At 37.4% G+C, this 26426-nt stretch overlaps 1 protein-coding gene across 2 annotated transcripts in view; it reads left to right on the forward strand.

Annotated features, from left to right (window-relative positions):
• LMCD1 (LIM and cysteine rich domains 1) overlaps positions 1–26426 on the forward strand; it is a 72648-nt gene that overhangs the window by 31849 nt on the left and 14373 nt on the right. The window contains exons 2-4 of one of the 2 annotated variants that reach the window (XM_003762397.3): positions 830–918; positions 9174–9429; positions 24084–24419. In XM_003762397.3, coding sequence (XP_003762445.2) covers positions 830–918; positions 9174–9429; positions 24084–24419 — 681 coding nt within the window. The remainder of the gene's footprint in view (positions 1–829; positions 919–9173; positions 9430–24083; positions 24420–26426) is intronic. The other variant, XM_031954396.1, reaches the window with a different exon arrangement.

Below are 26426 nucleotides of genomic sequence, written 5' to 3' on the forward strand. Positions count from 1 at the left end.
AAGAGACAAATATAATAGAAGTACATACAGAACACACCATGTTGACCATGTCCAGCTAGAAATTATCATTTGGAGTTTTAGGTCTAGAAAAACAGCATTGTTCAGGATAATTTTCCCAAGTTCCTCTGTGAGAAGGAAGCATGTTTAGAATGTGTGGTAGACAGCAGGGAACTATTTGTGCATTTTTCACAGATTGGATTCAATACACATTATGTCCTGTGGCTAGTTATCTTTTTGCCCTATAACAAATACAGAATATCTTCCCTTCATCAGAAATGGAGGCCCACTTGGATCTAGCCTCCACACATTAAACATTTCAGCAAAAATATTTAAGTTCTATTTCAGACCATAAACATGTGGGGGAATAAACATCTGTTTGTGTTTGCCACTCTGATTTAATCATGCTCTGTCCATAAATCACAGATAGATGAAGCAGAGAGCCTGAGCCCAAAGATTCCATTGCAGTGAGGGGAGGGAGGGATAGAAGGAGATGGGAAGTGGAAGAGGAGTTTAATTCACTTCTGAGCATTTGAAATGTTGCCTTGGTGATTCACAACAACAGCAGAGGCCCTGGGAATTAGCACCCCTATATTTCATCCTGGAGAACCCCACCCTTTCAGATTTACATCCCGGAGAACTACTTCCCTAGCTGCCCTTCATGTAGCCTTGGTAAACAATAAGTGATAGCTTATTCATCTCAAGCCCTCCGTACTCTACACAATTCCTTGGCCCTCTAGCCAAGTTTTTTTTTTTTTTTCCTTTTGAGGTCAAGCATCCAAGTCCAAGATGTTTTGAAGGAAAACACCCTCTTTTTGTCTCTTTTTTCCAGATGTCCCTAGGCCAACAGCAATCAGCCAGAGGTGTGCCTTGTTTGAGATGCAAGGGGACGTGTGCGGGCTTCGAGCCACATCCTTGGAGGTAATGGAGCGGCTGTAGGAAAGGCCCCTGCCTTCCCCGATTTCCTAACTGTCCTTTTTAATAATTTTGGTCATCCCTCTATGCCAGGCCTACTTAGCTTACATGCCACACTAAGTAGAAACAGTTCAAAATGGCCTGTACTGAGTCCAAAGCGAATGCACTTCTTACTTTTCTGAAATTTATCTTATTCAGCATGAGATCTTGTCAATTTGAAAAACAGAAAAGAAGAAAGAAATATTTGGCAAATGAGTGGAAGCATAAAGCCTGAGATTAACTCTTTATAAATCTTTTAAAGGCTTCATATGCCTATTTCTATTCGATTCAATTCAGTTCAACAGATATTTCTTAATTGATTATTTACATAGTTGGCAGCATATTAGATGCTAAAGAAAGAAAGGAGGTAAGGAAAGAAGGAAGGAAGGAAGAAACAAAGAAAGAAGGAAGGAAGGAAGAAACAGAGAAAGAAATAAGGAAGGAAGGAAGAAACAAAGAAAGAAATAAGGAAGGAAGGAAGAGAAAGAAAGAAAGGAATAAAGAAAGAAATAAGGAAGGAAGGAAGAGAGAGAAAGAGAAAGAGAAAAAGAAAGAAAGAGCGAGAGGAAGGGAGGAAATTAGTTAAGAATTCCACAAAAAACTTATATTCTAATAGAAGTGTGGGGAGAGGGGAGAGAAGGAGATAATGTATAGGCTGATGAACATGTACAAAATTTATACAGAGTAAATACAAAAGAATTTTAGTGGGGGAGAATAATAATTAGGTCCATCAGGAAGGACCTGCTCTGCTCTTCATTAAACAGCTTCCTAGTTTGTTTAGCACTAGCCCTGTCTCTATCTCTTCCCCTACTTTTCCTTACAGCCAGAATCATACATAACTATGATTTATATTATCTTGGTCAAGAGTATGGCAGAGGAGGTCATCTGGAATGAGCCAACTAGGCAAAAGAAGCATGCCCTTGGAAACTGTAAAGTTTCTCTAATGTGGAAAAATTAGCTACAGCTGTAAGGTCGGGGAGAGCAGAGGAGAGGAGGAAGCATGTTCCGCATCAGGGCCCCCTAAATGTCAGGGCTCTAAGACAAAGGCTCTACTGCCCCATTGTACCGTGATTATGGGCATCGATTCTTGGAAGCAGTCACTCAGCTAGTCAGCAAGTGCTAATTAACTGCTTAAATATGCCGGGCTGTGTGTAAAGTTAGGGATATAAAGAAAGTAAAAACCAGAGGTCCCTGGCTTTGAGAATTACACCCAATTCAAATGCGGAGACAAAATACAAATATCTATGGACCCCTATGTTATATGCAGTGTCAATGGGATGTGATCTTGGTGAGAACAGCGTGGAAAAAGAAAAGTTAATATTCCAGGTTGTTCTAGATTCAATTTAATTCAAAAAGAGTTTATCGAGTTCCTCTTTGTATTCTAGAAATAAGAAAATGAAATGGTCTTTACTCTCTCAGATCTTAGGCTCCAGTGGAGGAACCTGTGTGTGTGTGTGTGTGTGTGTGTGTGTGTGTGTACACACACACAGAGTAAATACAAAGAGATTTTGATAGGGAAAGAATACTAGTGACGAGAGGGATAGGGAAAACCTATAGAAACTAGCTTCTGACCTCTCTTTGGTCGGAAGTGAGCAGTTGTAAGAGGTGGAGGTAAAGGAGAACATTCCAGGGATGGGCATTTAAAAGCTGGGCAAAAGCACCAAGGCTAAAAAAAGACCTGAGGCTCTTAAAATGCATTCAGTCCATAACAGCCTCTAGTAATCAGCCAGGCAAAAGGGGAGATCAGGAAGGATTTTCCCTTCTCTTTTCTATCCCAATCCATGCTGGCTGCCCTTCTGATGACATGTTTTTCTCTTCAAAGTTTCCCAGAATATTTATTTGAACCTAGATAGAAATGCCAAGAACAGGGGGCACTGGTATATAATGGGATGTTTTTTAATCCCTCTGCCTAAGGCCAGTCATTCTTTACTAACACTGATGCAAAATATGGGCTATGTTGTTAATCAGGGAATATGTGTGAAGTAAGCACATTAGACAAGGGGTTCTCCAGAGCACATAAAAATAATTGTGATACATGATATGTCCACGCCTCTACTAAAGTCCATTCCTGGTGCCTCATGGCCTAGAAATGACCCTAGATTCTTGAAGGCCAAAGAACAAAATCCCTGCTGGAGGGTCTTACCCAGTTAAAGAGCTTTTTAGAATAGACCTGGGGGTTTGATTGGATTCAAAAACATTTATTAAGTACTTATTATGAGCCAGGAATGAACATATGTTGACTGTTTGAGAACCAATCCAGCTAAATTAGGAAAAGCTATAAAGCAGATGGTTGATTTTTTCTTTTGTCTTTTTTTTTGGGGGGGGGAGGATTAATGGGGGATTTTGTTTGTATGGTTGTTGTTTTGTAGGTAAGGTGATAATCACAACAAATTAATGAAACCACCTACAAGAATCATATCATACAGGATCTATCTCTGTATCCAGATTTATGGAATTAATTATAATTTCATAGTGCCTTTCAAACATTTTCAAAAACATATAATCTTGCCTCAGTTTATGCTTGTTTCAAGCATAAAACATTTGTGAAGTATCCAAGAGAGATGACATTATGTTCACTCTATTCATGAGGATACCACCTGAAATTTCACCCATATTATATCACAAATACAGAAAATAAAAGTCAAGTTGAACGTTAAAAAAAAGAATTCATTCTATCTAATCTTGAAAATACCCCTTTTTCCATACTTTACTATTTCTATTAAGACTACCACCATCCACCTTGTCACTCAGGCATCCTTTACTCTTCCTTCTACGATGCCCTCCATCATCAATCAATTGCCAAATATTGTAAAAAAAAAATTCTACTTCTGCAACATCTTTGTCATTCATCCTCTTCTTTCCATTCACATGACCCTTATATCTCACTGGAACGTTGCAGTAGCTTCCTGAATCGTCTCCATTTCTAATCTTTTCATTTGCAAATGCATTCTTCTTATAAACTTCCAAGGTAAAATACTGATTTATTGCATTTACAGAGAGCTCGTATAAAGAGAAGGAATGGAATAAAGGTAGAATACAATCTCATTTTATACTTAAAACTATCTTGCAAGGTAGAGGCTATTACTATTCTTATTTTTTAGTTGAAGACACTAAAAGAAGCTTAGATTTTTCCCTTGAGTGGGTAAGTCAGTTTATTTCCCTTAGTTTTTTCAACTATAAAATAAGAATAATAATAGAATCTACCTCGCAACATTGTTTTGTGATCTACGCAGGATCATACACTATGTAAGGCTGTATTTGAACTTGGATTTTCTTGATTCTAGTCACTGTGCTCAATTCACAGAGCTATCAAATGCCTTTGTGATTTAAAGACAGGGATGACCTATGTTTGGCCCAAAATGGCATTTTACTTCACTGAAATCCCATTCTGAAGTCCTATGTTGCATTGGAGTTGATACTGAGTACTCAAAGCATATTTCTGTAGAGGATAATTCTATTGGATCCTACCAAAGTGTACAGGGTTCAAGAAAAAAGCCTGTTGATGGGCTTTCATTCAAGGACTACCCTCACTTTGGAAAGGCTCACCTCTTGAAGGTTAGGTTCATGCAGTTTTTAGACATAGCACTAACAAAGTGACCATATCTCCTGAAGTTTGAAGGAATTCGAACACAAGAAAAGTATAATAGAATAAAGAGCTGTGCTCAAAATGAGAAAAGCCTTGGCTTTAAGTCCCACATTGTAACACATACTGGTTGTGTGATCCTGGGCAAGTCCTTTGAGCTCTTAATGTCCCAGAAACTCCCTAAGAATAGAAATTGCAGGAAAAAAATATTAGATTTGCATTGGAAGAGAGAATTCCTCCACTGGGACTTTTTTTTTTTAAAGCTTTAACCCTACCAAGAGACCTCTTGATATGTTAGTAAATACTACTATGACTAATGATGATGATGACATCTGATTGTATGTGGAATTTTAAAATTTATAGACCCTTTTACATACATAATTTCATTTGAGCCTCCCAATATCCCTAAGAGATTAAATGATTTGTCTATATGGCCAGTAAGAGTAAGAGGCAGGATTTGAACCATGTCTTCCTGACAGCTATATTCTATGATATTGTGCCTCTGAAGAAAGGCCAAGAGAGGCAATGAAGTTAGACAAGAAGACTATTGTTTGGGAGCTGAAGCTGCCCACAAGATGACAAAAAATTGTACTGGCCTAGAGCTACCACAAATTTCTTTGTCTCTGAATGGAACTTTCAGTCTAGCTAATTTGTTATAAAGGTTAATTCCCACTTAACAGGGAAATATGATTCCAGAGTACAGTGTTGAGGGATTTCTTTAGTGCAAATACCATTCACAGTATGTATGTCTAAAGGGGTTGGGTTTTTCTGAACATGTGGAGAATTTCTGATTTCATTTAATTTTAGCTTTCATTTAAAAGCAATCTAGCTTTAGCATTCAGAACTTTCTTACATGTCAGCAAAGGGAGAAAAACCCCAGGTGGTAAAGGGGGAAAGAAATTGGAGAACAGAAACACACACATACATAGTACAAGGATCTTATGGCAATTGTTTATTTTTAAGTGTTTTTTTTTAAGACTATGGGGTTAAGTGACTTTTTTAGGGTCCACACAGTGTTTGCTTTTTATTTTTAAAATGTCCATGTCTCTTAATGCCTACTTGTGGTAGACTCCTAACAACCTCCAACTCAAAAAGCAATTCTGAATCAGAAAATGCTCTGCAACAATTCCTATTTATCTAAATTTTTAGCAACCTGTCTTGAACATGATTCAATTTCTCTATATTCCTTTTCTGGAAGAAATCATTTTCAACTTATATGTGATGATAATGAATAGAGTTTCTTCTCTCAGCTAACTATGGTGCTGTATATTTTATGGTGATGTCTGGATTGATGTTAAATTGACATTAAGTTTCATAAAGTCATCAGCTTCATTCTCTCTTCTAAAGCCATCATTTTCCAATGATATGACAGAGTCAAGATGATTGGTGATGGCTTAAGATGCAGGGGATGAACTTGGTGTCTTTGAAGTCAAATCAAGTTCTAAGCACTCCACAAATGAAGAGTTTTAGCTGCCTTCATGGCCGTTGGGACAAATTTTATCAGCCCATTCCATTAGGAGAATCCTCCACATATTTGAGGTAGACACCCCCTATCTCACCATAGGGTTTGAGACCCTTTCGTTATACTCAACCTGGTTTAGCCCATCTGCTGAAATGGTTTACTGGGATGTGGCCACTGTGCTTGCTACAGCTACTTGGAGCCACAGGTAAAGGTCAGGTGGATCAGATGGACACCGAAGGTGGAAAGCAGCCCTGTAAAGGGCTAGACAGCCTTCATCCCAGAGGTACTAGCCTTCCCTGAACACACTGTCATCTCTCTATGTATTTACTACACTGTTTAAAAGAAATTCTAGCCTGTCAACCTCTTGATACCTACAGTGAATGCAAGAATGATAGAGAGGGGGTAAATTAGATTACCTTCTACTCCAAATCTTTCATTTTATAAAGGGGGAAAGTGACACCAAAAGAGGTAAAGTGATTTGCTGAAACTCACAGGACTAATAACTGATAGACTTAAAATTAGTGCCCAAGTATTCTGACTTCCAACCTTCTCTCCTTCCCATAACGTTATGCTCCCTACAAGAGATATTTTTAATTCATTATGTACAAGACCCTATGCTAAGCGATGGGAAAACAAAGACAGAAATAAAATATAATTTGCACTCAAGGAATTCACAGTCAACTGGGGTAAGAATGTGTATATGAAAAGCCTTTTAAAATACACATGCAGCAAATAAACAGTAATTTTCAGGAGGTAAGACTAATAACCAATATTCAGGAAAGATCTCACGTCTAAGGCAATGCTTAAAACTGAAGGAAGCCAAGATCCAGGGGTGTGGGAATGTATCCCAGGCATGAACACAACCTAGAAAAGGAAGTAGAAGTAGGAGATGTTATGTACATTGAACTGAAAAGAGGCCAGTTTAATCATAATGCAGAATTATTGGAGGATAATATAAAATTATTCTGGGAAGATCAAATTCAGTCAGATTGTGAAAAACTTTTCATGCTAAAGGACTTTATATTTTATCCCTAAGATAATAAGGGGAGTAGGGAAGTGACGTGTGCAAATCTGTATTGTAGGGAATGTCCATTTCAGAGTTCTACAGAGGATAATTTGGAGGGAGGGGAATTGAAGGCAGAGTGACTTTTGCAATAGTCTAATGCTTCTAATTTTACAGATGAGGGAACTGAGAACCAAAGAGTCTAAGTCCAGCACAGAATCCAATTTTTTCTGTTTCATTTTCTTTCTACTATTCCAAACTTCCTCTAAATCCCTTTGGTATACCCAAAGCCTTTCCTAGAATTATGAGACAATATGCTATGAAATATAATTGCTAAGCTCAATTCCCATTCTCTTCATTTCCTAATAGACTTATACAAATTAAAATGCATGGGATGTTAGCCCAACACATCCTTGGGCATCCTTACAACATGAAACTTTTATGACCTAAAACATCATTTACTGATCTTCTTGAGGAGACTCAGAGGAAAAGAAGAATAGATTAAAGGGCAGCCCTCGATGGGGAATCAGGAGACTAAGCTCCTCATTTTGGTTCTGCCCAACTGGGCTACCTTGAGAAATTCGATTGTTTCCTCTGAGTCTCATATTCTAGATGCTCTTCAAGGACTTTGCCAATGCCTAAAAATTCTATGACTGGATATAAACTAGTAATGCCAAGCTGGCTTTTCATTCATGTAAATGAGGCAGCAAGACCAGAGTGTGAGAACAAAGTATCTTCCCTTTTAAGAAACTACCCTAAAGCATAATTTTCCAAAAGAATAAGAAGCTTCCCTTCAGAAACCTTCCTAAGAAAAGGAATATAGAGTAACTAGAGTGTAAAAATGGCAGATACTTCCTTCTGTCCTATGTTCCTGTTCTCCATCCCTTCCTCCCTGCCATGCCCTCTGTGACCTTGCCATCTTCCCCTGTCTCTGCTATCCCTTGCCCCACATCCCTGCCATCCCTTCTATGTTTTTGCCATGCTCTCTTTGTTTTGCCACCTTTCTGTGTTCCTCCTCGCTTCTTTTTCCTTTTCTCAGAAAAGGAGAAATATAAATATAAAATGTGCCTTGAATTAAAACCTATTGGCAAGACATGATGGTGCATACCTGTAATCCCAATTACTGAGGGATCCTGAAGCTGATGATCTCGTGACCTGGGGATGCAAAGGGCTCTGCTGATGGGGAAGCTGTGTTAAGTTCAACATTTAATCTGATGAGGTCCTAGGAATGGGAGGTTGAGGGGGCTGCCTCAGTCCAAGTAAGAAATAAAACACACAGAAAAAGCTCAGATGCCGATCACTACTGAACTCCACTTAACTGAATAAGCTTTTAATGCATAAAAGTTAGGGAGTCAGCAACTTAGTCTATCTCCAGTAATCCTTTGCAAGGGAAAGGACTGATTTTTCTGCAATTGAACAGTAACAGTATCTGGATATCTAAGGTTTAGCTGCATGACTTAAAGTGGCCAGATTCTAACGTGAATAATATTTGACAAATATCAGAATTTCAGTGTTACAAAATGATTCGTCTTTGCACATACACTGAGACACAAGCATACACCCCTCAGATTCTTCCCCGCCAAGTTAAGCAAGTTTTCATCCATCCCAATATCTCCTGCTTAGCTTTTAGCCTTTTAATAGATTTCCTTTCCTCTGGGTGCTGTCCACTCTTCCCCAAGAAACCTCACAGCTGCCTTCTGTCAAAAGTGCACTAGCTTAGCCAAACGTACAAATATCTGTTTTTATTGGGGCCCATAAATCTTGGGGGAAACTCCTAGGAGCATCTTTTTAATGAATGAGCCTACCCCTGTCACTACAGGGCATAAAAATCAGCTGGTTGGTTTTTTTGTTTGTTTGTTTGTTTGGTTTTTAGTTTTTTATTTATTTATTTATTGCAGAAGAAAGGTGGGGGACATTCTCCATTTCCTCATGGGAAAACAGTAAAAATCTGTCTCATATTTTACATTCCTTGCAGAACTATCACGCTGACTTTTCCCAAATAAGGTTTTCAATCACAAAGGCGGCTCCTTGTCTAGGGTCACAATCTGATCCTGCCGCTAACCTTTCCAAGGGATTTAAGTTAAACTTTGAGCTTTCAAAAGAGCAAATGCCGCCCCAGTCCTGCTCATAGCCAAAGGATGATCTCACTTGTCCCACCATCCTTCCCCCCACAGGAAAATATGCAAGTCATGTAAATGCAGCTATGAAGATCACAGCCTGAGCTCTGAAATGGAAGATGATCGGAAAATTGGCCGCTTGCTGACAGATTCCAAATACTCCACCCTCACTGCCCGAGTCAAAGGCGGAGATGGCATCCGCATTTACAAGAGGAACCGGATGATTATGACCAACCCTATTGCAACAGGGAAGGATCCCACTTTTGATACTATCACATATGAATGGGCTCCTCCAGGACTGACTCAGAAACTGGTAAGCACATCTCTCTAGTCATGAAGAACCTCCTGAAACTCTGAATTTGATAGGCTATTGCTTAGTAGCAATAGAAAGAGATTTAGTCAAATTATGCCTTTCTTCTGTTCAGATATCATATCATATCTAAGTCATATTTCTTATAGCTTGTTACTCAACATTTACAAACACAGGACATCAGGGGTGGCTGGTTACACTTGGATGACCACAGGCAGTGCCCTGGAACACAACTTATTAAATTATTATTATTATTATAACCTACAGGTTGCTGGCCATGACTGTGAGGGTTGCAAAAAAATTGGCAACAGTAAAAAGTTTCTAAATGCAACAGCCAAAAATTAATTCAAAATCAACTATATAATGAATGTGAGATGCTCCTGGCAATATTTACCTGTATTATATTGTGATTTTACTCCAGCCTTTGTTTTGAACACAAAATATATATTTCACACTTCACATGCATGTGCTGCCAGAAACACCTCCCTTCAGATTTGGGACAAAGTCATATAAAAATTTCTTGGGTAAAAAGGAGTTATGAATGAAAAAAGTTTAAGAGGCCCTGACCTAGCTGTTAGTTTACTCATTTGCAAAATAACAAGATTATAAGGAGTGGTTCCTGAGGTCCTTTCCAGTCCTAGATACATTATCATTTGTCTATCGATTCACTTAAATGGTCAAAAATTCATTTCAGTTCAATTATATTTAATTAGCACTTGTCTCTAGGTAGACACTATGTTAGGTACTAATAAAATAAAAGTAAAATTCATTATTCCTTTCTCTCAAAGAGCTTACATTTTTCTGGGGAAATATAACATTAAAAAGATAAATGAATGTAAGTGTGAGAGGCAATATGAAATATGGCAGAAAGCATAATACAGTGAAAGGAATGCTAGATTAGGAAGCCTGTAGGTAGGTTATACCAAAAAGGAAGGAAGGAAGGAAGGAAGGAAGGAAGGAAGGAAGGAAGGAAGGAAGGAAGGAAGGAAGGAAGGAAGGAAGAAAGGAAGGAAGGAAGGAAGGAAGGGAAAAGAAAGAAAGGAAGGAAGGAGGGAAGGAGGGAAGGAAGGAAGGAAGGAAGGAAGGAAGGAAGGAAGGAAGGAAGGAAGGAAGGAAGGAAGGAAGGAAAGGAGGAAAGGGAAGGAGGGAAGGAAGAAAGGAGGGAAGGAGGAAGGGAAGGAGGAAGGAAGGAACATAAAACATTATTTAAGGAATTTGAATTGGGAAGATACCCCAGCAGCCATGTAGTTCAAATCATACACTAAGTCCCATTGTAATACACTAACCAAATAATGCAGCCTCCACTTGAAGATTTCCTAACAGAGGGAGTTCCTATGGCCCATATTTCCAGATTCAGCCCAATCCATTTTGAAATGGTTGGACTTGTAACTAATTTTCAGTTTTTGTTTCCTCCCCAGCCCAACATCAAATTAAATTTCCCTCTTCACAAATTCCACTGATTGTTCCTGGTACTGCCTTCTTCTTGGGCCAAATAGAATTACTTTTAATTCCTCTTCCATATGACAAACTTTCAGATACTTGAAGGCAGTTCACCCTAAGTCCTCTCACCTTCATGCTGAACATGTCCAATTCCTTTATTTATCTGCATACATCATAGACTCAAAGCCCCTATCATCTTGATTGCATACCTTTGAATATTCTATATACTTTGGTAAAGTTCTCCATTATTCTGGTCTTCTTTTGCATCCTATGTAAAATAAGAAAGTGGAACTAAATAATATTGAAAATTCCTCATTTACAAATGCCTAATTCTAAAATCATGCTCATCTATAGCTTTGGGTTTCCCAGATCAAAAGAAAGGTGAGGAGGGCAGGTAGATGGCACAGTGGATAGAGCACCAGTCCTGGTGTCAGGAGAACCTGAGTTCAACATGATTTACCGCCATGTAAAAACTCAGTGACCACTTGCTGGAGAAAGAATTCAGGTTCAGGTACAGGTTGGCCAAGATGGCAGCTGAAGTCCCTAGAAACTGAGATCTCGTGAATCAGGAATGCATTACTTCATTCTAACCAGGCTTACCCTGTATGGAAGAGAAAGTACACATCCTGAGCAGAGAAAGTTTCCTCTCCCTTTCCTACCCAAGAAGGCTGGATACAAAACAATAAAAAATAACATTAATTTTGCCCTTATCCTGAAATGGTTTAATCCTGGTAAGGGAGTCCCAAAAGAATGGAAAGGCAATGGAATTTTTGACAAAAATTTTAAAAATGTTACAAAAAATAAACCCCAAAATTCCTTCAACAGAACAACTGTGATTTTTAAGCATTTATTCCAAACCAAAAAAATCAAAGAAGTTTGGGAAAGCATACCTCTAGGTAGGAGAAATCCAGGATAGCTTTACAAATATAATGTAGTCAAAGTTTTTTTAAGTAATATTTCACTTTGGAAACATCCTTCACAAATATTTCTAAGATTCCTAATGTACTTAACATGCCCTTCCTCTGTTATTTTGTTTCATTTTGTTCTTTAGGTTTTTAAATGGCATTTTCCTCAAATGGATGTTTCTAACCTTATATTTCATTCCTTTTGCCTATACCTTACCTCTCAACAAATTGCTTTCTTGAAAGAGTTTAGTTTTATTTCTGTTTCTAGGGTCATAAATACCAGTTGTTTGGGGGGGGACCTATTAATAGCAGGGTTCAAAATAGATGATCATCAAGGTGATATTGTCATAGAAAACTAAATATGGGAAGGATTTTAGAAATTATCTAGTCCAGTATTTGAGCTACAGATAAGGAAACTGAAACTCAAAGAGTCTGATTAAGTGACTCGGGTATATGCAGCTGATTATTGGCTTGAGCTGGGCTTAGAACTCTGGTGTCCAGACTCCCAGTGCAATGTTCTTTCCACTACAGCATACTTAACGAGCATGATATTCTAAATTTGTACTCCCAGGTTTCTTTTCCACTTTAAACTGCAGTTCATTCATTTCTTTGTGTCTGCTGACGCCATTATTGATGACTGATGGTCTGAGCATGTTGACTATCATGATTCAGCAGTTATGTCTACAGACCTACAGATTGCTTACTTTCCTCGGTAAATCATCAAATGGCCCCCTGCATCTGGAATTGCATTTTTGGCTCTTCTTTAGAGTGACCTTAAGGGCACATCTGAATTCATTCATTACTTAAAGGCTCAGGCTGAACTGTCTGAAAGTTACCCAGTGGCCTCTTTGATAATGGCACAAATAATTAGCAGTTCAACTATAATATGTGCTCAAGATTGAAGTGAAATTGATGTATTTGTATTCTTTAACTTAACACGTGAAAGAGTCCTTAACGGATTTTCTTTTGCCTTTAAAGTTAATATTAAGCATGGAATATTAAGCTATGAATCTGAAGATTTTCCTGTGTAACTTGGGACAAATCAATTGCCCTCTCTGAAGAATTGAATCATAATCTCTTTTAGAATTCAGGTATAGCTTTTAAAGTTGCCAATATATTATTCCTGACCCACCACCCATAAAAAAAAAAAACCAAAGCAAAGTTTGTTTTCCCTTTATGAGAATAGGTTTATTCTCTCACCCAAACAATGTAATCTCGTGATCTGAGTCTCATTCACACCAAATTCTAACCTACCCAAACAAATGTCATGACCCATTCCCCAACTAGTCTTGAGCACATAATGTTCTCATTTCCTAGCACTAACATCACCCTCACCCAAAAGACCATCATATTACCCATCAACAATATATATAACTGGCACTTACAAAGTATCTACTCAGAATGAGGTGCTTCGGGAGATAGTGATACATGAGACATGGTTCTTCAAAAAACCGATCCTCTCATAGAGAGATGACATCTACAAAAATAATAATATAACTGAATATGAAATATGACTATAAAAAAGATACAGAACTCTAGGCAAGTTCTGGGAGGAAAAAAAATTTAAACCATTATCTTTGAATAGTGCTTGAACATTGACAGTGGCAGGTAATATCATAGCAGAAACACAGTATGTCATGGTAGAAAGAAGATTAAATTTGGAGTTAAAATTTTAAAAAAGAGATTTAAATCCTGCCTTAGACACATATTAGCATTGTGAGTGGGGACAAACAAACAAACAAAAAAATAAAATAAAACCACTTTTCAGAACCTTAGAGTCCTTAAGTGGGAATAATAATATTACACTATCTTATATCATATTTTTGTTGTAAAGAAAATGCTTTCCAAACCTTAAAGCATTAGATAAATATGAATTTTAATAGTTTTATATGAATAGAACTATAAATAGAACAGATCTGACCAGAAATCGACTGTCTGCTGGATAAAAACTTGTAGCAGCTAAACTGCTCCCTTTCCATCGCCCAAGGCATTTCTTCCAATCTATTCCCATATATTCCCAACTTCTGTTCACCAAGCTCCTGCAATGCCCACCCTTTACCACTGCCCTTGATTCTAACTTTCTGAAACTTTTCCCTTTATCCAAATTACCCACAGATAACAGAACCAGAAGCCCATTTGAATACTAGTTCTGCCATTGGCCATCTGGGTGGCATCCCACAGGACATTTAGCCTCTCTAGTTCTCAGTTTCCTCAACTGTAAAATGAAGTTCATGTGAATAACCTCTAAGTTTCTTTCCAGTTCTGGGTCTATAATTTATACTCAGAACCACCAAGGTTATTGACAGGCTAAAATACTTGTCAATGGTCACATAGTGAGTAGGTGCCAAAGGCAAAGATTGCAATCAAGAGCCTCCTAACTCTAGGGCCAGCCCTTTATGCACTAACCCCAGGCTGCCTTTCTAAACATAAACTACACCAAAATTATTGCTGAGCTCAGCTCTGCTTTTATGATGTTATGGGAAAATCCTGAGCCAAACCAAGGTCAGGATGCCATAAAATTAGGATGAATTTAAAGTCAAAAGGGAAAAAAAGCTCCAGATCTGATAACACATTCCTTGCCTTGCATTATGTTTAGATTCTGAATAGTACAAGACAGATATAGTAACAGATGTCAGAACCTCCAGGTGCAGTATTCTAAAGGGTAACAGGCAAGACATGCTCCTCTTGGGCTGCTATTTCAGAAATTCAATCTCTAATTTGTCCTAGGAAGCATGATCCTCTCTCCCCTTGCTTTCCTACACTTTCCTTGTCTTCCTCTGCCTCTCTCCCTTTTCTTCCCCTTCCTTCCTCTTTCTTTCCTTTCTCTTTATCTCCTATTTCCTCTCCTTTTTCCTTCCTTTTCCTTCTCTCCCTTTCCCTTTCCTCTTCTCTCTTCTTTTTCATCTCCTTCCCTCTCCTCCTCTCTTCTCCATTTTTATCTTCCTTCTCTTTCCCCTCCTTTCCTTCTCCTCTTTTCCCCTTTTTCCACTCCTCTCTTTCTCTTTCTTTCCATCCATTCATCTACACTTTTAACATTATTTAAACACTTTAAACATTATTTCTATATTTAACTTATAGACATATTTATTTTATTTAACTTATAGAATTATATTTAACTTATATAAAGCAAGGCTTTATTTTATAAATAAGGAATCAGAAGTATAGATTCACAAGCTCTTGAGAACATAGGCCATGAAGCTCCTTTTCAGTTTCCAAAATGGCAACATAGTCCTGACTTGAAATGCTTTGTATAAAAGAATTGCTGGGCTAATACTCAGAGTCAGTATCTGAATCAGTTAGAGGGACATACTAGAACCTGTCGATATTTTCTTTTTTTTTTTAATTTAATAGTATTTTATGTTTCCGATGACATATAAAGATAATTCTCAGCTTTCGTTTTTGAAAGGTTTTAGGTTTCAAATTTTTCTCCTCTTTTATCTCCCCCCTCCCCAATATAGCAATCAATCTGACATAGACTATATATGTATAATCATTTTATACATTTCAATATTAGTAACCAATATTTACAATGACAATTCACTGACACCTCAGAAATTAGCAAGTGCTGCAAATTGGGGCTTAATATATTGTCTTGTTGATCTGTAAGACTTACAAATGGGATGGTGAAAAATGTTAATAATTCAGATGAAATTTGAAAGTATGTGAGGTTCATTTTTCCACCCAGTATTACAATTGTTAAACATTTACTACTGTGCCCCGATAGTTAACAGGAAAACTATGCATGATGCTTCTAGCTGTGGAGATGAGGAGACAGTTGGGGAGATCCCAAAGGGTCTCATTCACAAAGCTATCTGGGTCCTAAAATCATAGATTTTGAGATAGAAGGGATCTCATAGATCACAAAGCCCTTCATTTTATCGAGAAGGAAATTGAGACCCACAGACATTGAGTGACTTTCCTGAAGTCATACAAATATTAAGTGACAGAGCCGGGATTTGAACCCAGGGCTTCTTACTCCAGAGCCAGCACCCTTTTTATTTCCCCACAGTACTTCTCAGTAATCAGAATGTAATTAATATTGGACCATGAAACCCAAACTTGACAAAAACAAAACAAAACAAACAAACAAACAAAAAATCATCTCTCCCAGTCTAAATTGAATGCAAGCTGTGTATCTTGATGGACAGCTCTCCCTTTCCTCTCAGTGCTCAGCTCTCCCACCATTCCGCTTCCAATCCCAAAAAGTTCTGAAAAGTTTTAGGAAAGGGAGAAATCACTGGTGGCAGGGGCAGTCTGACAAGGTGGGACTTAAACTGAACTTTGAAAGCTAAGGGAACTTGGGCTCCCTAATATGAATCAGGGATAGTACATTCCTTAAAATAAGGGCCTATGTGTGTATACTAGGTGTGTATGTATGTATTGTGTGTATGCATGCATAAATATGCACGTGTACATGCATACATGAGTATATATGTACATGTACTTGTGAATTGTGCACATGTATGCATATATGTGTGCATGTACATATGCAGTGTGTACATGCTCTGTATATAGAGTGTATGTTTGTATGCATGTAAATATGTTATATGTGTGAGTGATTTTGTGTGTTACATTATGTATGTATATATGTATTTGCATTATATATAGGGAATATATGTGTACATGTGTGTAAATGCATATATATGTGGATTGTATATTTATGTGTGCATATATGTGCATATGTATGCTATGTGATTACATGTTTCTACATGTGTGTATATGTACATATATGCATATACATATGGCTCACACATATATTTCATGAATGTGTACCGTGCGTTGTGTGAGCATGTGTGTATACATGCACATGCTCATGCAAGCACACAGCATGACCTCATTCACATATATGTATGACAGCATGGATGCATACATGTGTGTGAGTGTGTGTTGAAAATGTCTGTGGATTTCAAGATGCTTTTGAATGAATGCTCCTATTCTACAGCAGAGAAAACTTGAACTCAGAGAAATAATGCAGAGTCCAAGGCCACCGAGCATTAGGTTCAACCTTAGGATTCTATCATCCTTAGTCTTCCTGATTGGAAGATAAGCATTCCTTCAATAATGCTTCTTATCTAGCCAGTTCCAAAGAGTGAAATTAGAACAAAATTTCCCACGGTCACTTAAAATCTTTAAAGGATAAATTTTCTTCTTTGGTTATATTAAGGCAAGTTCTTAATGTTGACTTTGAACACTGAATGAAAATAAAGAAAATGGAAAATTGTGTTTTAATATTATTTCTCCCTCTTCCTGCCTGGATCACTTTGGACAAGTTAAAGTGACTTCCTCTCCCTCAGCCTCAGTTTTCCCATCTGTAATATGAAAGAGGCAAACCAGATGATTTCTGAGATGCCTTCCAGCTCTCCCTCTCTGTGGTCTTGTTAATGCTATTTCAAGAGCTGGTGCTCTCCAAAGTTGGAATGCTGGCATTGAGAGCAGCCAACAATATTCGGGGACAAATGGCAGTCATCAAATCCAAGAGCTCCCCCAGCCACCTCTTTTCCATTAATTTACTTCATCTAAAAAACAGAAAAGTCCCAGCAGCCTTTTGGCAGTACAAATGCAATTTAATTCAATAAGCATTTATTAGACATCTCTTCTGTACCCGGCACAGTGCTAACCACTGGGCAGAGACTCAAAGACAAGATGAAACAGTCTCTGCCCTCAATAAGTATGCAGTCTACCAGGAGAGGATGAAGGAGAGAGGGTCACACACTCAGAATTGCAAAAATACAATCATATGAAATACATGCAAAGTAATTGGTGGGAAGAGACAATATTAACAACTGGGAAATTAAATGAAAGCATATTGTAGGAAGTAGCATTTGAATTTAGCCTTGAGGTGAACTACAAACTTCTAAGAAGTAGAGGGAAGGAGGAAAAATGTTCCAGGAGTCAAGGGAGAGGCGGCCTAGCATAGTCACCAAGAGGAAAAAATGAAGAGCACGTGAGCCAGTTGGGCTTGAATGTAGAATATATGATGTCATGGGGAATAAATTAGGAAGGACTTTAAACACTAAACATAGAGGTTTGTATTCTATCCTAGAGAAATAAGGAGTCACTGAACCTTCTGGAGCAGAGTAATGACATACTTAAACACAATATCTTGACTTTAGGAATATTACTTTGGGAAGGATGGATTGGAGAGAGGAGAGAGACTAGATCTAGGAGAACCAGGTGGGAGGCAATTACAGTAGTCCAAGGGAGAGGTAATAACAATATTGATTATCTTTATAATAATTTAAGGAAGGAAGGAAAGAGGGAAGAAGGGAAGGAAAGAGGGATGGAGGGAAGAAGGGAAGAAGGGAGAAGTGTTGACAGTCCTCAGTGGTTCTAGAAGACTCATATGAGGGGAAAGTAAGAGTGAAGAACTGATGGCAATGAGCCCCATATCTTTAGATTCCTTTGGAACTTTCAGAACTGTCAGCTTGGAGGAAGATGCATGTTAGTGGTATCTTGGAAGTGTCATAGAAACTCCTTTAACTGGAGGAAACCTCAAAAATCATCTAAGCCAACCATAGAGGCAGAGGAATTTGCAAAGGTCATACTGTCAGTAAGTTGCAGAACCAGGATTTGAAGCTGGGGCCTCTGGCTTTATACCTGAGCTCTGTGTCAAATTGATTTCTTAAGCAAGTCACTCCTTTTGGGACATCTCTGATATAAGAGGATTTAAGAGATTTCACATCTAAGGTCTTTTCCATTTCTAATGATGACCCAAGGAACTTATCTCCACATTTTCCACTGATTTCTGAAAGGGAAGATTCCTGAATTGTCTTTTAGAATGATCCTATTTATGTTTTTGCAAACCATTTTTGATTCTAAGGGCTAGGCAGAGATATCTCTGAAAGAAAGGGTAATTCATTTGAAAGATTTTTAACGTTGATCCAATCTTTTCAACTAACCTTTGAAAAAGCCAGAGGTAATGGGGTTGGATTTCACAACCAGTTTTCCTGGAGGTTCAGGACAGCTCCAGGTAATTGACACTGAAGAAAATCTATCTCTTCATCAAGCCACCCACACACAGTTGGTCAATGGTTGGCTTCTTACTTAATCCCTAGCCAGCCGTGCAACTGCTAACCATGTACAACCACATCTGTGGCAGCTGTAAGTGTGATCTTTACAATACAATGGCAAAAGGCCAACTAGCCAGCCATGCTTAAAGCTACAATAGGAAAAAGAGTCTCCTGGGAAGGAAACTCCCTTCTCTCCCAGGCTTCTGGCCAGAAATCAGTTAACTCATTGGTTCTCCTAACTTAATGTGTAATTCTACTAGAGTTCTGCTGGGCATCTTGAATTCTAGGGAAAATAAATAGTTATCTATCCAATAGATATTGTAGGAAACAGTCAACTAGTCAAGGTCATTTTACTTAAGTTGATAAGTTAAGATACAAAGTAGTATATATTCTGTTATTGAGGACCAGACAACACAGCTAGCTTCCTCCCTTCCTCTCTCCCTTTTTCCCTCCCTCCCTTCATTCCTTTATTCTTCCTTCCCTCCCTTCCTCCCTCCCTTTCTTCTTGCTTCCCTTCCTTCCTTGCTTCCTCCCATCATCCCTCCATTCCTCTCTCCCTCCCTTCCTCCTTCCATCCCTCCTTTCCTCCTTCCCTTCCTTCCTTCTTTTCTTCCTTCCTTTCTTCCTTCCTTCCTTCCTTCCTTTCTTCCTTCCTTCCTTCCCTCCTTCCTTCTTTCCTTCCTGATCTTGAAGTTTACCAGCTTAATTCCTTTCTTAAGAACCATGCCTTAAAACCAAATCACTTTGGCTCTTATTGAGTGGCTAATAAAAGGTCCCAGACCAAATCCCATTTCATGTTGGTTTGAGTCCTGATTGCCTCAGAGTGAGTATAAATAACAATCACAGTGGTTTGGCCAGAAACCCTGAAAGTCTACTCCTCCCAGACTGAACAGATCAAGAAGAAAATGAGAATTTTTTCTAATGCTCGGGAACTCTCACTTTCCCCTTTTGCAAATTACTTAAATCCAAAATTGACCCAGACATCACCAAAACAAAAGTACATTCTAAATGATCTAGGACTCTTGGTATTTAAATAGCAAACTCCTACAAGGGAAGGAACTAGGCTAATCTGATTTGGTTTTGTGTGATACTCAGACTTACAGGCAGTGTCTAGATCCAAGCATCCTGGATATAAATCTATCTATAGAAGCTTTTACTATGGTTTCATACCAGAAGATTTTGCCCTTTTAACTTTATAAGACCATTTTAGAGGTAAAAAGAGACCTGGGAAATCATCTAATCCAACAATTTTACAGAAGAGGGACCCCAAGGGACACTGTGCCTCATGTCACACAGGTAGTAACTAGCAGATCCAGGTTTCTAATGCAGGTTTTCTCATTCCTCAGGATTAGGATTCAAGATCCAATGCATCTTCCACCATTCCACAAGGCTGACAAATAATTCCTCTCTAATCATAGGAAACTGAATGTTCTTCACTTGGCTCTGGGATGTAATAGAAGTAAATATTTGAAACATCTTTCAAACAGAGGCTCTGGTAAACTGTAGACAATCTGAGAGCCTCAACCTCAGAAACTTCCATGTGGCAAGTCCTTCACCAAGGCAGATATCAAACTATCTATGATTTAATAAATAAATCCTAGGAAATTGCTTGAGCCACATAGAGGTTAAGTGACAAAACCATAGCTGATAACTCTTTTTTAACCAGAGGAAACTGAATAATGTTGACCTGGTTCTGAGATGAAGTAGAAGTATTTATTTATCTTTTTTAATCATAACCTTAGTCCCAGAGGATCGGATAAATGCGAGAGCCTCAACCTTGGGAGCTCCTTAGGTATTGAATTCTCCACCAAGACAAATCCCAACTCATCTATGATTTATTTAATAGAGAAATCCTAGGAAGTTTCTTGAGCCATATAAAGATTAAAAGCCTTGAACATAAAAATAAATGTTATTTTTGTTGTGGTTATTATTATTGTTACCACATAATTAATGTATGTCAAGAGATAGAATTTGAACCCAAAGTACAGCACTCTAACTACTATTGCTGTGCTACCCCTAAAATGGAAAGAAGAGAATAGGAACTTTACCTCTTTTTAAGATTTCACTTTCTCCTCTGTTCTGATCTTTAACATGGTTAATAATTATTTTCACATAATGAGTCAAGAACCAGCCAATTATGTGTAAGACAATTGATTATATTGACTCCCCAAATCAATTTCTAAATTTTATTTATCTTGAAACATGCTAATTTTACTCTTTAGGGCATAAACATCAATGCTTTTGATCTCAGCAACTATGTACTGCTTTTAAAACCTATAATGATTTCATTTCAATTTTCTAGGAAAAGCAATATAAAATTACACTGCCAATTTTTAATTAAATATGCTGCCTTATATGATCGGGAGCTGAATTTCAATTTTGAAGAAAACAAAATTCATCTAGCAAAACCAGTAAGATAGAATTAATGTCAATTTCAATTATATAATTATTTAGGGAAATATATGGCCCTGCCACATGTTGCCCTTGTCAGACCACATCTGAGTATAGTCCTGAGTTCTTGGTTCAAAGAAGAGCATCTAGAGAGTGAGGCAGTGTGAATAATAAAGAAACTTAAGTCCATGCCAGATAAAGAACCATTGAAGGAAGTAAGAACATTTTAGGCTAGAACATAGAAGATTTGGGGGAGGGAAAATAGAGAAGCGGGGGAATGTAAGGGAAGAGAGGGATGATAGTTATCTTCAACTATTTGAAGTTCACTTGTATGGAAGAAAAATTAGATTTGCTTTGATTTTAGCCCCAGAAATCAAATTAAGAGAAATGGATGGAAGAGATAGAAGCAAATTTAAGCTTTGTGGCAGGAAAAACTTCCAAACAAAACCACCCAAAAGTGGAATGAGTTGTCCATTGGGAAAGAGATTTCCTATCATTGGGAGTCTTCAAGAAAATAGGGACTGAGTGTTAGGTATGTTGATTGTGCCCAGACTGCCTGCAGTATATGGACTTATAGAATAATTCAATAGACTTCCTACTGGACTGCATATCATATCTTGAACAGTATGAACTCTTCATCCACTTTTAGTTTTTTCTTGTATGAACCACTAGGCCAAAGGTCTCTTGCTAGTGCTCTCACAGAGAAGCCTTAAAGTGCTTCAATAAAAATGAGATAATAGCTAAGGTTCTTTCAAACCCTCAATCTGTGACTCTATAATCCACACAAAAATAGTATCTGGAGAAGCTTATGTGCCATCCAATACAATTCAATAAGCACTTACTGTATTTCTATATGTGTAAGACACTATGCGATGCACTGAGAATACACAAAACAATGAAAACCAATCCCTGCCTCAAGAAGTTTATATTATACTAGATGAACACAGAAGGAAAGAAACAAAGAAAATCTGAGGTCAGAGAGAGCTCTACCAATTTATAGAAGAATTAGGAATTCACTATTGTATGTAATTTTTTTTATAATTTTGATAATTTTCCATATCATTGAACAAAGTTATTTCTGAGGTTGTTATCTCTCATACACCTTTGAATGATCTTATCCGGGGCTATGAGTTACCCTTTGGGAAGAAAAACAAAGTTTTACTCTACTAGATAGTGTTACTTTTAATAATAAGCAAACTCTAGCAAATAGCAGTGTTTTATATTCTGTACACCAAAGGTTCTTTAACTTGTTCTGTAATAGACCTCATTAGTAATCAGGAAAAGCCTTAGGATTCTTTCACAGAAAAATATTTTTAGACATATTAAATAAAATGCATAGCACTATCAAGGGAATCAACTGACACAGTTTAAAAGAAAAAGGTCATCGACCTCAGAAAAGGAACCTATGCTCTCCATCTTTCAGATAATTATAAGATTATGAAGATGTGGCCAGTTTTAACTTAGCTAGAACACAGTTTATGTGAGGTGGAATAGTATGAGAAAAGAGTAGGAGGTAGGTTGAAGCTCAGTTGTAGAGGGTCTTAAATATCATGATCAGTAACTACTTGATTTTTTCAGTGTTGGAAGTGATCTCACATTAGTTTAGTACAATCTATATCTGAAAAATAATTCCTTCTGTAACATAATTAACATATAGTCATTCAGTCTCTGCATGAAGATTTCCAGGGGAGGAATCCATGACTTCCCAAAGTATGCCGTTTTACTTTGGTATAGCCCCAATTGTTAGAAAGTTTGTTCTTAATACCAAACCTAAATTTGCCTCTTTGAATTCCTAACCACTACTCCTAGCTCTTCTTTGTGAACAGAACACATTGAAATCTGTCTTCCACAGGAGAGCTCTTTTAAATATGTATAAAGAGCTATCATGTTCCCATTAAGCATTCTCCAGACCAAGTACCCCATATCCTTCAATGAATCCCCACATGCTGCAAATTTGATCATCTTCACCATCCTGGTTGCATTCATATGGACATATTACAGTCAGTGATCACTGTCTTTCTCAAACATAATGATGTCCAAAACTGAACTTAACATTAACTCAATATGATATGACTAAGGCTGAGAAATTTTCCCCCTTTATTTGGTAGGCACTGGGGAGCTTAAAAAAAAGGTTTTAAAATAGAGGAGGTATGTCATCGTACATCATCATTGTCCTGTATTAAGAAGATGACTAGCAATATATGGATAATGTCCTGGAAAAGAGCTAGAGGCAGGGCAAGAGGGAACTCATGTAATTATCACATAGATAAGCAGACAGATAGATGGATTACATATATTATATGTGTTCTGTCTTCCTCTCTTTTTCTTTCCATACTCTCATCCCTCTAGATTTTTAAATTCTAAGACATCAAGACAAAGTTTAAATAATATTTGTATCTATTTCATCCACCACAAATTCTTTGCACACATTAAATATTTAAGAAATAGGAGGATGAATGAGTCTAGACTGGCTTTTGAAGATTGATTAAGATTTGGTAAGTCTAGGGAAAGAATGAAATAGGGAAAACAACATAAATTGAGGCATTGTGGGAATGATCATGGAATGGTTTTTGCCAAAGAGGAGTTTTGATGGACAATAATGGGACTGGCCTGAAAATAACCATCATTATGGGAATGGAAGCAGGTTTCATTACTTCTCACTTTAGAATGAAAAGCTTTATAAATAGATACTTGAGCAGCCTGAGAACAATCCACAATTTCTAGTGGGTAAGTTTGAAAAAATGATTTTCTTCTTAGCACCTGCTGTTCCTATTAACATGGTGAGATAGTCCAAGTGATAATGATATCAATTATTCTTTGCAGAGAGACACGTTGGCTTTTAGTGCTTATTTGCAATGCTCAATTAAAGATTGTTCTGGGCTCTAGCCATGTCCTGTTTCTTCACTGGCAGGCTATCCACTATATGGAATTGATTCCAAAAGAGATGCAGCCAGTCACAGGGACTGAAGGAGCTTTCCTCCGCCGGCGACAACTCATGAGGCAGCTGCCAATTTACGATCAAGACCCTTCTCGATGTCGCAGCCTTTTGGAAAATGAAGTGAAACTGATGGAAGATTTTGTCAAGAAATACAAAAGTGATGCCCTTGGAGTGGGAGAGGTAGCTCTCCCAGGACAAGGTGGGCTCCCCAAAGATGAGGGAAAGCAACAGGAAAAACCTGAAGGAGCAGGAAGCACACCACCCACCACAAATGGAAGTATTGGTGACTCAACAAAGGAAGTGGAATATGTAAGTATTTTGCCTATTATGAGTTTCGATTCACATGTTTCCTTGTTCCTCAAGCTAAGGGCCAACCCCGGCTAGAATTAATTTAATTTAATAATCTTTTAAAGTAATTTAATTTAATTAAATATTAAATTAATTAAATTAAAGACTCTGCTTTGTGCCCAGCAAAGAGGTAAGCACTGGGGATACTAAGAATGAAAGTCTTTGTTCTCAAAAAGCTTACATTCTACTGGGATGTAGATGGATAAGCAAAATCTAAAATATATTCAAATGAAATACAAAGTTATTTGAAAGGATATCATTATTAAAGAATGTGGTAGTTGAGCTGGATTTTGAAAAAAAAACAAGACTTCTACATGTAGAGGTAAAGAGGTAGAATGTTCTAAGCATAGTCTATAGTCAGATCAAATACAAAGAGGTCAGAGATAGATGGTTTCTTCCAATTCTGTCATCCTATAAAATAGTTGAAATTGCTGCTTTAAGGTTTTTTTTAATTTTGTTTTTGTTTTTGTCTTGCTGAGGCAATTGGGGTTAAGTGACTTGCCCAGGGTCACACAGCTAGGAATGCTTTATGATTCTTACAATAAATTTTATGTGACTTATTTTACTCAAGCCTTACAATAACCCAATGAAATATGTTGTACTATATTTGGTCCATTCTTGTGATTCCATTTGTGGAGGGAATTCCCAATGAGGAAACAGTTGTATAACTCATAGTGAGAGAAATTATTATTTTATTATTATACTAATAACCAATTATTAAACTAAGATCCAAGCTTCATTTTTCAATTTCCTCATTAAGGCCCAGGTCTTGTTAAAGAGCTAGACAGGACTGATTGAGGAGATTACCTCTAGCCTCAAGAAATTTCTGTTTAGAGTGTAAAGAGAATTCATTCAGGGTGAGTTCTCACCTTGTGGAAAGGATCTTCTGTCCTTGTTGCCTCTCCATTAGAATATAGAGCGACCCAGTTCATGAAGGATAAAACCAATGAATGGATGGAAATGGATTTCTCTGTCCAGATCGTTGGAAACTGCTGAATGTCATGATTAAGTCATGTACTTAATAGAAGGGTCTTAAGACTTCTACCCCACTTCCCCATTAAATGTCTACTAATCAGGGCTGATTGTCCTTAGTCAGGGACATTCCTTTTTACAAATGTACTTAAAGCTTCCAGGGTCTCCATTGTGCATCTTTAATTACTTAGAGAAACCACTAGTCATCAATTTATTAATTGCCAACTAAAGCAATGTTTTCTAATAGATATGTATATAATATATATTATATATTATATATATTATATTATTTATATATTTATATTATATTATTATATATTATAATATATTATATATATATATATTAGAAAACATTGCTTTAGTTGGCAATATACATATATATATATATGTAAGCCATTTCTATTGAGATTAATGTTTTCATCAAGAAATACCATCATGGACCTCTTGTCAGTTGTCAAATACATATTTTCAGAAGCTTGGGGAATATTGACTCAATTTATCCCTGCCCAGGAGTTTTCTGTGTGGGAGATCCTTTTTTAGACAAATTTACATTTTGGTTAACGTTTAAGTAGTCTTTAAAACAACTATCAACCTCCTCTAACATTGTTTTCTCTGAGAACTTAGGGCAAATGATAAAACTGAAGAACGTTAGTTTTTTTTTTCCTTTGGCTCTTAATGGACAATGATTTTATAGTTTTATTTAAGAATGAATGGCAGCCCAATGGCCCAGGGAGAAAGACAGATCCAATTGCATTGCTCTATTTCATAATCCATTTGTGTCCCGCCAGCTGACTGCCTTAAAGCTGGAACAAATTGGATAGAATGCCAAAGAAATAATCAAGTTTTCAAACTCTCTGCAACCTCCCTGAAGGAGAGCTAGAAAGAACCTTAAAGTTATACTCTAACCATCTCATTTGCTTTTGAAGAAACTGAGCCCCAGAAAGGCTGTGACATATGCAAAGTGCAATTGCCAGTAAATGGACAAACTGAGATTTG

Source organism: Sarcophilus harrisii, chromosome 1, assembly GCF_902635505.1.
Source record: "Sarcophilus harrisii chromosome 1, mSarHar1.11, whole genome shotgun sequence".
In the NCBI taxonomy this organism is placed as follows: domain Eukaryota; kingdom Metazoa; phylum Chordata; class Mammalia; order Dasyuromorphia; family Dasyuridae; genus Sarcophilus; species Sarcophilus harrisii.